Source organism: Pygocentrus nattereri, chromosome 9 (genome assembly GCF_015220715.1).
Source record: "Pygocentrus nattereri isolate fPygNat1 chromosome 9, fPygNat1.pri, whole genome shotgun sequence".
Taxonomy (NCBI): Eukaryota; Metazoa; Chordata; class Actinopteri; order Characiformes; family Serrasalmidae; genus Pygocentrus; species Pygocentrus nattereri.
Genome location: NC_051219.1, coordinates 26,458,135 through 26,475,520, shown reverse-complemented (window position 1 = coordinate 26,475,520; position 17,386 = coordinate 26,458,135). Strand labels below are relative to the sequence as shown.

Below are 17,386 nucleotides of genomic sequence, written 5' to 3'. Positions count from 1 at the left end.
CCAAACCTTATTTACATTTAACAGGGGTTGCAGCAAAATATAGGACATTCTGCATCATTCAAATGAAGCTGGAACTGAAATGATGTCTCATTGATTACAGTATCTGCGATATACAGTTGAGGTTCACATCAAAGGTTTGGTGCCGATAACATCAGAAGACCATGTCTGCAAGCGAAACATTCGTGGTCCATCTTCAAGGTAATGCGCTGAGCACGAGCGCAAACACAACACCACCATTTTAACCATAAGTCAACCAAATGTGTTTTTCATCGTTACGAAAACTTTAAATGCGTTTGAAGTCTAGGTAAAATAACATCTCTCGTCTCACGTGACTATAATTAAGCTCAAAGACATGCAATTTATTCTTAGAGCACTTTACCTTTAGTAGGCTAGAATTAGTAACAATTAAGCCCTTTGTACATTTTATTCCTTTAATTTATTGCATTGTGCGCCTGTACATTTATTTTTTTCTCTCACTCTTAAACACAGTCTTTATTTTTCTGTTGATCTTCCTTTTGCTTTTATTTATGAAAAGTGAACACTGAACTGCTTTTGTGTATGAAATGTGCTATATAAATAAACTCGCCTTGCTTTACTACACTTATACAGTGCTTGTGAATATTTATTCAAAAATGTAACAGTTCCATAAAATTGAGGTCAGAAAGAAAATAAAAATAAAAAGAAGTCGTCTCGTTTGAGATGAACCCCCACAAAACCTCAGGAAGAACTTAAAAGCAGGACGTTCAGAGTTGGATGACGGTTAAACCAATACTAAAATCAGGCCATCTGACTTAAACAAAAACTAGGTCTAAAGGAACAATAGTAAGTAACAGTAAAAGCTATCCACTTCTGCTGTACAGTTAACTGGTGCATATTCAACACGCTTTATGTACTATACTGGCAGTAAGGGCATCAAAACGGAAGCAAAAATGTGAACATTTATTAATTTAAAAATGCAAATTAAAATGTAAAAAAAGGAAGAAGATATTCAACTGGTAAAAGATCCCATGTTAATACCCATGGATTTTGAAGGAGGAGAACTAGTTCATATAGGAGTGATGGCCAGCTGTCCATATATTGTATACCTATAGTGTAGCTGCAATGACTCCCAGTATATTCCTGGCCAGGAATCAAATGATGGCTAAGGAAGACTGCTAGGTAAGACGGTGAGGTAGAAGAGGTATTACTCATCATAAATAAACCGACCAACAACAATGAATTTGGAATTTAATTTTAAAATGTAAGGAGATGCAAACACTCCATTTTTATGAACAACGCAGTCTGTTTAATATATAAAATGAAGCTTCTACTTCACTTTGACTCACATGGTCAAGTCATTCGACAAACTGTTTTTAATTACCGATTTGAGTTGACAGGCCTAATTGATATTACGCCTCCCGCAAACCACAAAGAAAAAAGTGGAGAGGTGCTCAGATATGATTCTCTAGACTAAATATGAAAGTTCATCTGCAAGAGTGAACATTAGGGCCTAATATGAAAATCCTGTCATATACACTAATTTTAAGGCACTAAAAACTCTTAAAAACTACTAATATCAGCTGCTAAAATGTCAACGTGGTCTAAAAATATACTCCAGGAATTCCCTGATATAAATGTCTACTGTTAGTAATATAAAATATGGTTGTCCACTGAAATTCTCAAACGCAAAGAAAAATTCTAAATTCATATCTTAGTGTTTTTACATGTAGTTCTATTTAAATGAAGAACCAGCAGCAGTTCTTTCTGTGTTCCGAGAACTTTAAAAACACTGTTCTCTTTCTGGTCCTCTTCAGCACTGATGTGATCTTGTTGTTCACATCATAACTGTCGCTTTGTGGTTCAAGCTCATCATACAACAGACCTGATCGGCTCAGCCACGTTCTAAGTCATGGTTAGACTGCATATTATACTGTTTGTTGCCACTTTATAAAAACAGTAAGTCAACTGATGCTGTGTGTTGGGGTTACTGATTTTACCATGGTTAGGGGGTTTAACTCATGTCATTCCTGGTACCGCACTTCATCAGAGGTAAAATCACTGTAACACACAGCCTCTCAAAGCTCATTGACTAATAGGCAGAGTTGCAGTCTCTTCATGAAATTGAACAAACCCAGACTGAACATAAGGCGGTGGCTGTGTACATTTGGTAAACCTGAAGCAAAATGCTAAGAAACCGGGGGCTGTTTTCACAACATGCAAATCAATTGGACCACAAAATGAACCACAAACGAAGAAGGTGGTCTGAGTTTAGAGGGGTCTGAGCTTCTTTGACATGCTTACATATGCAAAACAAACCACAACTCAGCAGTCTGAATCCATTTGAAACACTGAAGCGAAAGGAAATTAAAAGACTCTTAATTAAAATAAAGTATAAATAATCCTGTAATGCAGCAATTTCTCATTGGATTCAGATCTAGTGACTGGGAAGGCCAATGAAGAACAGTGAACTCACTGTCATGTTCATGAACCAGCTTAAGACGACTTTTGTTTTGTGCCAAGGTGCATTATCACACTGGAAGTAACCAATAAAAGAGAGTATACTGTGTCCACAAAGGGATGCACATGGTCAGCAACAATAATCAAACAGCCTGTGGCATTGAAGCGATGACTGATTGGCATTAATGGGCCCAAAGCGTGCCATGACAACATTCCCTACACCATTAAAACAACTCCACCAGCCTAGACTTCTGACAAAAAGCAGGTTGGGTCCATGGATTCATGCTGTTGGTGCTCATCCTACCATCTGTGTGCCTCAGCAATAATCAAGATTAAATCAGACCAGGCTAATTTTTCCCAATATTCAGGCGTCCAGTTTTGGTGAGCCTGTGCCCAATGCAGACTCAGCTTTCTGCTCTTGACTGACAGAAGTGAAACCTGACACAGTCTTCTGCTGTTGTAGCCCATCCACCTCGAGGTTCAACATGAGATTCTTTCTCTGAGTTTCTGTAGCCTTTCTGTGAGCTTGAACTACCCTTAATATTCTCCGCTGAACTCTCTCATAAATAAGGTGCTTCCTTTCACAGATCTGCCGCTTACTGGATGTCTGTCTTTATTGCAGTAACTCTAGAGACTGTTACGCATGAAATTCCAGGAGATCAGCAGTTACTCAAATCAGCCCGTCTGGCACCAACTATCATGCCACTGTCAACATCACTGAGATCACAGTTAAAAACTTCCACAAGATCCAGTACAACACCCAGAAAATTACTGTGAGGGCTAACATGTGAACAGAAGCTGATACTTTACTGGGAAATACAGCAACGTTGAGATTTCAGTCATTAAAGCTGAATATCTCTACGAGGCTTCAGTTTACTGTTGAATTTATTGTGAATCTACTATCACACTGGAATGAAAATACTTAGCTGAAACAAAAATTCCCGACAACCTCAAATTCACTGATAACTTGTAAGGTATCAGCTTCCGAGAGGACAAAACTGATCTGATACTTACTAAACTTACTGAAATTATTACAGCATGTAGGCTACAGTATGCACCATAAATCCAACAGCCTCGAAAAACAGAATGATTATATTTGTTATTTTTTGCACTTTGGCTGTTTGTGATTTTTTTTCTTTTTTTTTTTTACTACAAATCTCCTGACTAATGTCTGGATGTCTGGTGACGTTTTTTTCCCCCACTGTTGATCAAAATATCTGAACGTGTCTGTGCTGACCAGCATGAGAGCAAGCGGGGGGGGGGTGGGGGGGGGACACAGCATTTTCAGTAACATCAGTAAAATTATTAAAATAAAAGTGTGAGATTTTGACAATTTGTTCTAGTCATGTTTAATATTTGTTCTGTTCTTTTTTGTTTGGCCAATACATTCTGCCTTTTTCACACTCTAGACCCAAAAACCAAAAGTGCACTTTTGATCATTTTCGTACAAAAAGTTTTGGCAGATCTCTGGACTTTTATCTGTGTTACCTCGTCCTGAAGGTAGTAAGGCTGCTCGATCTCCCTTAGAGGATCCTTCAGGTAATGGAACATGAACTCCTGCACTTTGTTTTTATCTGTGGCCCAAAGCTCCTGAAACACACATACACGATTCAGGTTAACACCACTATCAATCAAAGAACTACCCCCCCCCCCCCCCACCACCCCACCCCACCCACATACAGAACCCTGACTGACAGGGTTACACATTCAATATCAAACATTTCTGCAGTAATCACGAGATCTAACCCATTTACAGAAAACTAAAGCTCTGACCTAACCACCATTTAACCAATACAGACCCGGAAAGCAGGAATACACTCAATTCACAAAAAACAAACAAACAATAAAGTCATTCATGAAATAATTTTTTTGGTCATGAGTCACAATTGGGGGTCTCAAAACACTTAACAGTTGCTACAACTGCAGCCTATCTTGAACTTGAATTATGGGCATGTTTACAGATACCAGTGCGTCATACAGTGTTTGAAACCACAAAGCTCTTTTTCAATTAAGAGTCTGATGTAGTATGCAAACACATAAGCTTCAAAACGTACCATAGACTCCCTTAGTCCATATATTAAAACAAAGGTAAAAACTGTCTGTTTTTCATTTCCCTGGTTTTGTGATGTCACAAAAAACAATGCATTTACATATATCCACTATATATCAATCTACTCAGCATAAAGTGGCTTAGCCCCACCCACTCACGCTGTAGCTACAAGGAGTGTTTCAGCCTGGAATGCTTTTGGAATAAGCCACAATGCAGGGCAGCCAATCAGAACCAAGGTCATTTACTTACATCAGCCTTAACAGGCATGATAACAAAAACAATCTGTTTAATTCTAAGGGATAAAGAGAGGTTGAGAAATGGTGACTACGACGAATGAACTACGACTGTTTTTCGTATATAAAACCACAAAAATGTCACAAGCAGACCTTAAAACACAAGAATAATGCAAAACATGAGCCCTTAAATGTACTACTACTGGTGCATTACACTAAAAGGTACATCTATAGTGAGCAAAAAAAACTTTAACTCTTAGCTTCCTTTGCTTCAGAATTCTCATCTCACCTTCTGATATTCAATTAAAAAGCTCTGAAAATCTTCTAGTGAGATCCTTTGCTCAGGCCTCTCAGTAAACCTGAGTAAGACAAAAGAGCAATTAACATCAACACAGCTAGGTAAAATACATCGCTGCTGTCAGAAGAAAATCTCTTATCTCCAAAATGAGAACTTTACAGGAGATGGACAAAACCTACTTTACTTAATGTAAACCAACGGAAGCAGAATTTTTTCCAAATAATTTTGGGCCAATTCTTTTGGTCTTTTGGAAATTTATACACAAGGTAAAGGCAACAGGCAATTTTAAATTGTCTAAAAAAAAGAAAACCAACTAAATGGACATACAAAGTTTTCTTCCAACAACAGCAATATGTTTCTACATAAGTGGAATTTATAATAAGAAATGCAGTTAATTGCATTCTCGTAAAAATAAATAAGTTATGCTTTTAAGACTTTTAATAAATAAATAAGTTAATGCTTTTAGTGTAGAGAAGCCTTATTCAAGAAGCATGTGCCCATTATCTTAATGAATGATAACCTATACTAACATATACAGTGATAAACTTGAAAAAATAGCATCACCTAAGATCAGAAACCAGAAAATAAACGAAGAAAGAGAATCATACCTAAGAAGAAAGGGTATATCCATCTGTGGAATGGAGAAAAGATGTGATGAATCAAGATTAAGGTGAAACATCTTAAGCCTATTATCACACAACCATTCAAAAGATTGTAATGTTTTCAATAATATACAACATGTATTGTGAGATACATAAATGATGAATGTATTAAAAATACTATACAAATAATTCAAGTTCATATAATATATAATTTGCTATAAATAATATAAATAAATAATCATTATAATTCATTATAACAATTAATAGGAAACTAAAAATCTTACAGAAGCTCATTTATCTTTACACAAGACTGATCTGCTCCACACAGACCAGGGATTACATCTCACGCACAGAGACACACACACAAAGATACATGCACGCCTGTGATTCCATCTCACACAGACACACGCATACTAGTGACTACATCTCGCGTATACACACGCACACCAGTGATTACACCTCACACAGATACACGCACACCAGTGATTACACCTCACACAGACACACGCACACCAGTGATTACACCTCACACAGACACACGCACACCAGCAACTAAATCTCGCGCATACACACGCAAACCAGTGACTAAATCTCACGCAGACACACGCACACCAGCAACTAGATCTCGTGCATACAAACACTAGCACAACAGTGATTATATATCATGCACAGACGCACACACAAGTGATTGCATTTCACGCAGAGATGCAGAGACACATACACACATATGTGATTACGTCTCATGTACAGACACACACGTGATTACATTTCACGCAGAGACACGCACACCAGTGATTACATGTTGCACACAGAGACTCACCAGTGATTATATCACAACACACACAGACACACACAGAGCTGAGATGACCTCTATGTGCTCAGAGACTCAACTGCTCACTCTGTGTGTGTGTGTGTGTGTGTGTGTGTGTGTGTGTGTGTGTGTGTGTGTGTGTGTGTGTGTGTTGCAGCAAGGTCTAATGGCTTTTAGCAGAGAAATCTTGCGGCTTTTTAAGCGGACGAGTATTGATTGGGAGGCCATTTGAGGAGAAGGGGAGAGACAGAAAGAAGGGGAGAGTGTGTGTGGGGGGTGGGGTTGGCGGCGGGGTTGTGACTGGCCTAAAGAGTGTCAGGCTGAGATCACAGAGGGTTTCAGCAAAAAGGAGGGAGATGTACTGCATTACCTCATACACACACACACACACACACACATACACACACACACACACACACACACACAGTGTAAAGATAAAGAACTTACAGATTTCTGAGCGTCGAACATCAGGCTACGATACAGCTGAGCAAATTGACAATAAGAAACATCACCACTCCTCAACTCTCCATCCTACATACAGAACATATATAATTAATATAATTAATCAGTCATTATCAACATAAAAAGACAAGAGAATTGTTTATATAATTATGCAAGCATAAATAAGTCTTACAGTTAGTAAGTACGACATGACAAAGTAGATGGCATATCCATAGAAAAAAATATGAAGATGATGTACCAGAATAAGAAGAAAATAGTGTTTTTATGCATGTATGCAGTTCTAAACAAATGTTTGAGCACCCGTGTTGATTTTCCAAGTGAAAATAAGTTACCACATCCTCTACAGAGAGCACACTTAAACGTGACACTTTCCTGTTAATTTTAGTGCACAATTTAACACATAGGAAGAAATGAAACAAAAAAATATATCCATCCATTTGTTTTCTTAGCCGCTTCTCCCTCAGGGTCAAGGACAAAAAAATAGATGATGTGTCATATCTTTTTACTGTATTAAATGCTTTATTTTTCCTCTGATAAGCTAAATTCAGCAAATAAACAGAGAGAATGTGTTATATAAGGTTTTATATAGCACCAAAAAGGGTTACTGATTACAACCTTGACAGAGAACACAAAAGAACAACCCCTTTTGCTGCTTTTGATCTTTGAGTGGTCATGGTTCCATAAAGAACCATTTTCTTTCCTAAAGAACACTTGAACTGGCTTTTGTTGTTTGGGGTGCCCAAATTTTGCATATGACTGTGAGTAAGTATAGTGTGATAATTAAAAAATAATATTTTTACCGGAAGCTTCTCTCGTAGAAACTTCATGTTGGGGACTCTATAGTTGACTTGACACAGCATGTTTTTCAGATCCTTACAAGAAATTCTACAAAATAAAATGACAAATTATGCGCTTACACTGTAAACAGAGCACAGCAGTTTCAGCTCTGCACTACAGCACAACAGAATACCATTAAAACTTTCCGACAACACAACTTTTTATACATGCACAACTCATATTTCACAGCTCTGTCATTTGCTACTGTGTATTTTAGACAAATAGCATCCCCTCCACCAAAAACTGAACAGATGTGTCTGTTTATTTCTATACTACCACTTAACCGTTTGGAATCCCATAATTTAAATAATTTTTCTCAGTTTATGCATGATAATATAAAACAGTGAAGATTTAAATATCATAAACTAAATGGACGAAAAGCATTTCTAGATGTCTGAATCAACGTTACAATTCAAAAACAAGAAGAACTAAATTATTTTAAAAATTCATATTGTAACTAACAGCTTTCAGTTATTTTAGAATGATAAATACATGCATGACAGCTCTGTCTATCAGTATATTAATCTATGAAGGACTAGCACATTAAAATCCTTTTATACATTTATCCACAAAAACATTGGTTTTATATCATGGAAAACACTGATTCCATCTTTTTGAGTGGTAGTGCAAGTTTAAGAGGTTTTTACCATTTTACTAAAGCAATGGTTTATTAAATAAATAAATAAAAATTCACACAGTATTGCACCCCATATGTAGTCCATCAACTTGTGATGAAGCAACAAGGCTAATATTGCTACCAAACACACAGATGTCAGCCACCCAAATGTTTTCTGTAAAAACATACACTGAACATCTCTATATCCACTCACCCCCATTCAGAACTTCATTTAAGCCGATCAGATTTGCAAATGTGGTTTAGATTTCACTTTTATAGCTGCATTCTAAACCACATCTACAAGTCCATGTCACCTCAATAAAGATGCAGCTTAACATTTGAGATGACACTCTTACAGAAAAGACTTGGGTGACTACTGACTTATACTGTTTGTTAGCTACATTAGCACTAAAGTAGATATCACCACTGTCCAAAGAAAAACAAGTATCTCCAAAACAGTAACTTTACAGGAGAGGGCAAAAACATTCTTTATTTCAATGCAAGTTAAAGGAAAGATATTTTACTCTAAGCTATTTTGGAGTATTTCTATTGGTCCAGTCTTCATGAAATCTTCACAGAATATAAAGAACAAATGCTGATCTCAAATGATGAAGAAAAGTGAAAAGCGGAAAAAATGGAGATACATTTCCATTGAACAGCAACGATATCATGGTTGATCAACTGCATCTGAGTTAAAAGGGAATTCCAACAATTACTCAGAGTTTCTGCATAATTAAATTGTTAAGATGTAAACAAAGACATTCAAAGTGTTCTTGACTGGCCAGGTTTGGTGTGAAATGCTCCATTCTGGGGGAAAAAAAAAATCACTCAGAATCAGAACGTTATAATACATAACACTAACAAATACATTGCACCATGTCTGAGATAATGTTTCAAGAGAGTTTTGGGATAAGACTTCAGGTTTAGCTGCATTTACCCAGATTTACTTCTATTTTGACACGTCTAGGTTCACTGGTGGTTTTGAATAGTAAATCAATTAAAATAATGTGTGTGTTGTCATGGTGACCCCTGGTTCCCATCACCACCACTATAAAAAAGTTAAGTTTCCTTACAATTAACCATTTCGACTCAAACCACTCTGAACAACTTCACTAACATCCAAGAGATTATGTAGAGATTATTTTGAAAATTCTGCAGAATTCTTCTTTAAGTGGAAGACTGTGTACAACTGATTTTTGACATACCTTACCAATTTTTAACATTTTATCTACTTTCCAAAACCACCAATGAACCTACATGTGTTATCTATTTCACATCAAACCACTCCTAATGACTTTGTTTAGATCTTAACAACTTAATTAAGCAAAAATTTCGAATATAATGGGTGGAAGGTGTCCTTTAACTCTGATCTGAAATGATTGTTCTGTACTGTGCCACATCCACAAAGCAGTCTGGGCTAAAACAATCCTTATAACTTGAGCAAGAGTGGCTGGGGATATGCGTGAATGTGTTGTTGTGACATCACAAAAACGGTGAATCTGAAACGGCCTATTTTTGCTGTTTAGTTGATGTATAAGACTGTAAGCAAAAGGAAGCGATTGGTATATTTTGGAACTTTGTTTATATACCTAATCAAACGTGTCGAACATTCAGCTTTGTATGACCCTTTAACTAAAGACTCAGAACAAACTCTGAGCCCCCTAACCTGGCTTGCTACGTTCTTCCTTTCTTCCTGTCTTCCTTTCTTTTCTCCCCCACTCTCTATTTGCCCTGTGTAAGTGTGTGGTGCGTGGGGAGTGCACACACTCGCTCTCTAAAGCTTTGTTTCCTGTTGCAGGATGTGTAGTTGCTTGCAGCCCCCAACTGAGCCTACACGACACGCTATGCTCTACACTCTGTCTCTCTCTACCTGACAGGTCTGCGCGCGTGTGCGTGTAGAGAGAGCTGATAAGGTCTCATATGACAAAGTCAGCAAGTTTCCTTGCAGTGTGAGAGCACAAGAAAACTACTCAATGCATACTACTCAAAGTTACTCAATTTTAAAAGGTTCATATCACAGAAAAATGTCATTTTCTTACATTTTTCAAAAGAAAGTTTGAGGTATATCAATATATAGGTTATAAACATTTACAGAAATAAACAGATATATGAACGTTAAATAAACATTTACAGATATACAACATATACAGAAACTAAGCTGCAGAAACAACCTGTTTCAATTGTTTTAAACTGTTTTTGTGAGGAAGCAAAAGCAAAACAAACACTTACATATACCAGCAAATAAGTTTGTAATCACTTGTCATATTAACAATTGCACATATATTATTCAATAATAATGTGGACAACGTAAACTGAACTACTGTAAGCCTACCAGAAGGTGTGCGTTGTAAATGTTTTGGTAAAATTAAAAGAAGTATCAGTGCTGAATCTGGAGAAAACAGAACACACTAAAATACATTGAGTGTTGGCTGCTGCATGTCGCCCAGTAAAGCCTGAAATTCACACTTCACACTCACCATACGTCTTTATGTATTAACGTCACACGCGCAGCCACACAAAAAACATCTGGCATGATGTTTCGATCTCAATTAATCTCAACATTATACTGATGAAGATATGATGACAATAGCAGATGATTCACTCACATTCTCCGAGAACATGTCCTTCATCAAGTTTTGACTGAGTTCTCTTTGAAATCTCTGTCGATCATTAGATTAATCCCATTGAGGAAGGGGGCCGAAGCGCAACCATTGCATGTTGCGTGCAATTACATATTTCCACCAGAGAGGTCTTCATATCCCGAAGCCATACGTAGTATAGTTTTAAGATGTTTTTACATTTTATTTTATTATTTTTTTTAAACATCTTAAAAACCTCTTAAATGATACATTAAATGTTTATTTATTCATCATATGAAATCCTCTATGCTCAATCTCATTCTGGACACATCTAACATTTAGATAGTTCGGCTAATTAGTTGTAGAATAGTCTACTAATTGGTACTAGTCTACTAACTGTAGCTTAAATGCACAATAATAGAATAACTTTATTTACCACCGAAATGTTTTACTTGATAATGAAAATGAAAGCAGTGGGCCCAAAATTTGAACACCAGTGTATATCAGACTTTTCAGCCCACAGCGTTTTAGACACACTCTTTCACATAGACCTTATAATGAGGGTTTTAACCCGGACTGATTACTGAATCAGGCACAGTACGGGGCAGCAAATCAGAACAGAGCTAATTTGCATATCAGTCTTAAACGCAAAGTAATAAAAACAGCCCATTTAATTTAAAGGCATAAAGCAAGGTTGAAAAAATGGCCACACAAACATGAATGATGATTGTTTTTGGTACATAAAAAACAGACAATTATTATACATGAACCTTTGTGGTAAAAATAAAATACACTAAAAATGAAATAAAAATGAGCCCAAATATAATATTTGAATTAAAGAACTTTGGGATCACTGAAAAGCCACAAAAGTTTGAACATCCCCAGTCAAATGACATGCTCTGCTGATTTTTCTAAGTAAAAATAAGTTAACACACCCTCTTCAAAGAAACACACTTCAATATGTCAATTTTTGCATGATTTCTATTTATGTGCCAAGTGTAAAATACTGGGAAAAAAATAAAATGTGGCATAACGTCTTTTACCAGTATGTTAAATTCAGTAAATAAACAGTAACTGTACAAGATGTAAACTTATTTTCCCTTAGAAAAACCACATGTAATTTGACCAGGGGCGACCAAACTTCAGCACACAACTGTACATGCATTACTATTGTTCAGTTAAGACCCTTTGTATTGTTTGACTTCTTTGTGAAACTCTGATGACCTGATTAATAGTGAATTAATAGCGAATAGTGATTAATCATCGATTTCTAATAAAGTTACAGCCCTACTTCAAACAGGCTTCTTCTGAGACATCTGAGTAGACAGAAAGTCCACTGTCATTAAGCATCTCTATATTTCTCTTAAAAGCACATAAAAGAGCACTGAAAAAGGAGCTGTCCCATCAACAGAGCCAGAGCCAGAGCCAGGGGGTATAACCATATGTCATTCAAGATGGCCTTAAATAAACCCAAAAAGACTGCTGCTATGAAAGCATGAGGATTGTTTTATGAGTAGATGCAGACAGCAGCTCACTCTTTGAGATAAAATGTGCGCAACAGACGAAAGATATCCAGCTAAGTCATGAATATGTCTCAAATGTCATTGTAATGGCTTACGAGGCCTTAGAGAAACTCTCCAGTCTATCACAACCTAACTAAAGTTCTGATAAATGTATTTGCATGGATTTGATCGAGGAATCAAATACATGCAAACTGTTCCAAATCCATGCAAATCTTCAGTTATAAAAGCCTCCATGTAAGTAGCCAGGAATTCCACCCAGCTGAGCACATATGAAACAAACAGTTGTCTCAACTTACTTATCTTCTCTGCTGCGATCAACGGCATAAAACTGCTTCCTTAACCACCTGAATCAAACAAGATAGAAAAAAAAAAGTAAGACAAGCAATTCTAGTAGTTTCTATGCATGAAGGATGTGGATTATCTGTAAAACCATTGTGAAGAGATGTGTCTAAACTGATGTGATTGGTTGCTTTTTTTTTACTAGTGTAATTTACACAACTTTCCCATACATATAATAATCAGGCCAGAGTTGTTTGCTGTCTCAAGTTTACTTCATCAATTCTGCATAGGAGCTTTGAAGCTAATGTAGCAAACCAGTAGGCCTGTCACAAAATCCTGTTCTTAACCGAACCAGGACGTCAAGAGTTTTTGGGATGGTTCATAAGACTGAAGCAGACACATTAGCAAAACACATTGATATACATTTATAAAACAGATAGTTTCAAGCCCTGAAGTCTGATTGGCTGAACTGAGTTTGAAGCTGTTGTAAAAATCCGTGATAAACGCAAACCTATGACTGGTTCCTTTTTCTCTCTGTATCTACAGTGACTTGTTTCTAGCAGTATCTGAGCTCAGGACTGTCTTTTTCTCTAAGCTATTGGTAACTAGCAAAGATACTTTCTCTAGACAGACAAAGCACTTCTTGTAAGTCGCTCTAGATAAAAGCGTCTGCTAAATGCTGTAAATGTAAATGTAAATGTAGAACTAGGCTTCTCAGCTAGCTAACAGGCTACAAGATAGCCAACAGCCTAAACAACCCCATCATTAATATCACAGGCTTGTACTAATGCACTGATGGTATGATTGACTGTAAAACAGCAGTATAAAAGTCTAAACGTGTCAACTGAATGGATTATGCTCTTCAAATGTTTGTGTTCCAGTCAGAAGTAGCGTCAACCCCAGGCTGAATGCCAGATGGCTCCATAAACAGTGTGCTAGCTATGAAAGTACAGAAATTCTAGCCTCTACAGCCAAACAGTACATTATTTATTGGGTATGGACACAAAATTGTCCACCAATTTTGGGTTCCACCAGTTTGTAGTGTTATCCAGTGCACTCAAACAATCCCACAAGGCACTGCAAAAAGCAGTATACACCTAATGTACCCTAGAAGACAGGAGATACTCATAATGCACTGTGCTGTTTGGTTAGAGGATTCATGCACAAAACCTCTGAGGAGGATTACAGAGCCCAGCTAAATTGGCAGTATCTCACAGAGCTCTCTTCAGACCTGTTACAGATGCGAGCGCTTATCATGTGTGCAGACAGACTCGGTAGTTATAGTGGACTGACTGCAGGACGTTTACGGAATGTGCCGTCACATAGTAATGAGCAAGCCCGTGTGAGGAAGCGTCTGAAACTGTGTACTACCATGACCAATTCTGCTCCCTATAATAGTGCTGTATATAGTGATCCAGATTAACGAAGGTAGCATCAGACTGGTCAGGTTGAAATTAGACTGCTGCTGTGTTTAGCTATGCAGAGCACTTTTGGCTACATTTGGAGTAAAGAGGGAAAATTGTGTAATTTTTGACCTTTCATCAAACTGTGCCTTTAAAAGGCTCCAGGTAACATGTGGTTGGTTGTTGAAAGATACAGACCGTTCTATTTGTAAAGGGGTGGGAGAGCGCAGGGTGTCTGTGACCAGCCAAGTCAGACCCTTCACCCACATCGTCATCTCCTCATCGGACGTGGCTAAAACACACATGAGATGGAAGGTGATTAGAAAGAACAATTAAGCAACAGGTCAGGTAAGAAAAATAAATGATAGTGTGTAATGATTGCACTGTGGTCTCTGTATGCATTTTTTTTGGGGGGGGGGCCTACAGAACCAACCAAACCATCGAGACATCGTAAAAGATGCACTTCACAAAAATTCCAGTTTAATAAAAGTGCAAAACCATACATAATACACACACACGCACACACACACACACACACACACACACACACACACTTTGCCAACCCTAGAAATTCTTAGGAACAAAAGTACTTTTTTCCATTATATTTAAGTTAATCATAGAGTATCCCGGAACTTTCCAGCAGTAATCCATGACTTCCAATTAACTTGAACTGTGACACACTTGCCTGGACAAGGACCCAAGTTTATTTTGCCCCCATGCACAGTGAAGAGGGCAGTAAGAGAGGCATTTTATAGAATAGGAGATTTATAGAAAAACAGCGTCTAGAGGCCACCAAGTCTCCAAAAGGACCATCAGATGCCAGACCTCCACCTAGACCTCCATGCCAGAAGATTACTTGGAAGGAACGCCAGGAAAAAGCCTTTCCTGTCATCTAATTGCAAATGTAAGCAAGCGCCGGGGGTTTGCCAAACACTGCCGGGACTTTGACTGCAACAGTGTTTTATGGTCAGTTGAAACAAAAATTGAGCATCAAATTTTGCCAACAAATACTCAAAATGGGTTTGGCATAAAAAGAAGGATGACTACACTGAAAATAACCTGACGCCGACTGTTAGGTATAGCGGAGGGTCTGTGATGCTGTCAGGCTGTTTTTCCTCCAAAGGCCCTTGGTACCTCATTAGGGTACATGGCATTATTTTAAAATCAAAATCTGTCTGCCTCTGCTAAGACACTAAAACCAAGTGGACATTAGGTCTTCCAGCATGGCATTGATCCTAAAGATATGCCCAGATCAACAGAAAAATGATTTACCAAACACAAAATCAAATTTCTACCATGGCCATCAGAGCCCCTGATCTAAACACCATAGAAATAAGTGTAAGCTAAAGTGGAGAGTGCGCAAAAGAGAACCGAGCACTCTGGACAATCTGGAGAGATTTTGTACAGAGGGGAGGGCTCAAATTCTCTGCTCTGTACTCTCCAACGTTATAAGATGTTATAGGAGAAGACTAAGTGGCATTTTATTGGCAAAGGGAGGTTGCACAAAGTATTCAATGCAGAACTGGCAATAATTGTGGCACATGTGGCTTTGTTAATAATGATTTCTTGAGGGATTTTTCCTTTTTATTTCACAAAAAATAGAATTATAGGCTGGACTTTTTCTTGTTCTTTACTTAACTTTACCAGGAGTGTCAATAATTTTGATGGGGACTGTATGTAATACATATGGGACATATTTCATGCAAACAATACTGTTGGGAGTGAGCTTTACACATACAAGAAATATCAATACTATATTATGATTAATATCACCTTTTTAGATCAATTAAATATACATTATATATATATATATATATATATGAGCTGTATTATTACAACATATGGGACATATGTATAACTCCACATTCTGACATTGTATTAAAACAAACCAGAACAGAACCCACCTGCCAGACTGAGGGATTTGAGGCGAAACTCTGTTCCGTACAGGATGACGAAGCAGTGGGCCTGGTCCGGTTTGGCTGCTGAATCCTCCACATAGCGCTCAAAGTCTCGAGACTTCTGACCTGACCGGATCTCCTTAATCTCCCTAATGTCAACTGGACAGAACAGAAAGACAGAGTCGTCAGTTATGCAACACTGAGAAACACAATCTGTTCACAACACTTTAAAGCTCTGAGCTCACAGCTTCGTCCAACTAACCCCAATACCTGAACGCTGTCTGCTGGCTGTACAGAATTCTGGACAAAAAAATGCACAGGACAAACGGAACAGTAAAAAATGAGAGGCTTGCTGGCAATTGGACTCTGGATGCACTGGCTCTAACATTCATCGCAGCTTTTTTGTATGTGTTGTGATGTCTGCAAAATAGTCTAAATAATGTCAGTTACGTGACAATATGACCAATTCAGGGACAGAAGAACTGAGCAGTCACAATTTCTCAGAATGCAATTTCAAATAGTGTACAGCATTTGGTACATGTTAAAAAAGTATTTCAGTACTGTGTGATTTTTTAAGTTTTTTCTTGCTTTATACTATAACAAACTACCGAACTATAAAGCTGGCAAATGATTAACTCCAACATGCTGAATGTACAAAGGACTGGCAACCTCACTATATGCAAAATCTGCAAGCTTTGTTAAGTGTGGTAATTATGCTGCTTTGGCCACTTTGGCCTATAGTCACTGAGTGGCTGATGTTGATATATAATACTGCTGACATTCAGGAGTAGATGCAATTTCACATCACTGCACAAGACTTATGTTGCTAGTACTTTTTTCAAGTGAAGAAAAAAAACAGTAGAAGTAGTGTAAAAGTCTCCAGGCATGTAAGACAGTAACATGTACAGTCATTAACTGAGCATAAAAGTTTGTGTTAGCTTCTAACAAAGGTAACTTTCCATGGAACGAACTTAAATGACATTTCAGCAAATTATAACACAGAATAATTATTTTTTAGTAGTTTAACATATTGAAGAAAAAAAAAACATAAAAAAAGAAGACGGCATGTGCACAACTGAGTTTCCTTTAAGTCGAGAAACTTTTGCATACACATGTACTTTAAAAATGTTTAGTGTCACTGCAAAGGAAAACATTCATGCCTGCCAAAGACTTTCACACTTTTTTTTTCCATCAATCAAAATCATTCAGTTTCATGCTAAAATACAACTATACCAAATTTACAAAGTATTGTTTTCTCAAGTGTAAATTTAGGGGTCAGGATTTGAGACAGACATCTAATAGAAAGTATTCTATAAATGTTTAAATTTAAATAAATTGTTTATATTTAGCTTCTATATC

General features: G+C 37.3%; 1 protein-coding gene across 2 annotated transcripts in view; it reads right to left on the bottom strand.

Moving 5' to 3' along the window:
• plcg1 (phospholipase C, gamma 1) overlaps positions 1-17,386 on the bottom strand; it is a 64,753-nt gene that overhangs the window by 26,123 nt on the left and 21,244 nt on the right. For both annotated transcript variants that reach the window (XM_017698224.2, XM_017698225.2), the window contains exons 3-10: positions 16,034-16,186; positions 14,328-14,421; positions 12,744-12,791; positions 7,693-7,777; positions 6,878-6,961; positions 5,626-5,648; positions 5,009-5,078; positions 3,925-4,026 (exon numbers count right to left, since the gene is read on the bottom strand). In XM_017698224.2, the coding sequence (XP_017553713.1) occupies positions 3,925-4,026; positions 5,009-5,078; positions 5,626-5,648; positions 6,878-6,961; positions 7,693-7,777; positions 12,744-12,791; positions 14,328-14,421; positions 16,034-16,186 (659 nt within the window). The remainder of the gene's footprint in view (positions 1-3,924; positions 4,027-5,008; positions 5,079-5,625; positions 5,649-6,877; positions 6,962-7,692; positions 7,778-12,743; positions 12,792-14,327; positions 14,422-16,033; positions 16,187-17,386) is intronic.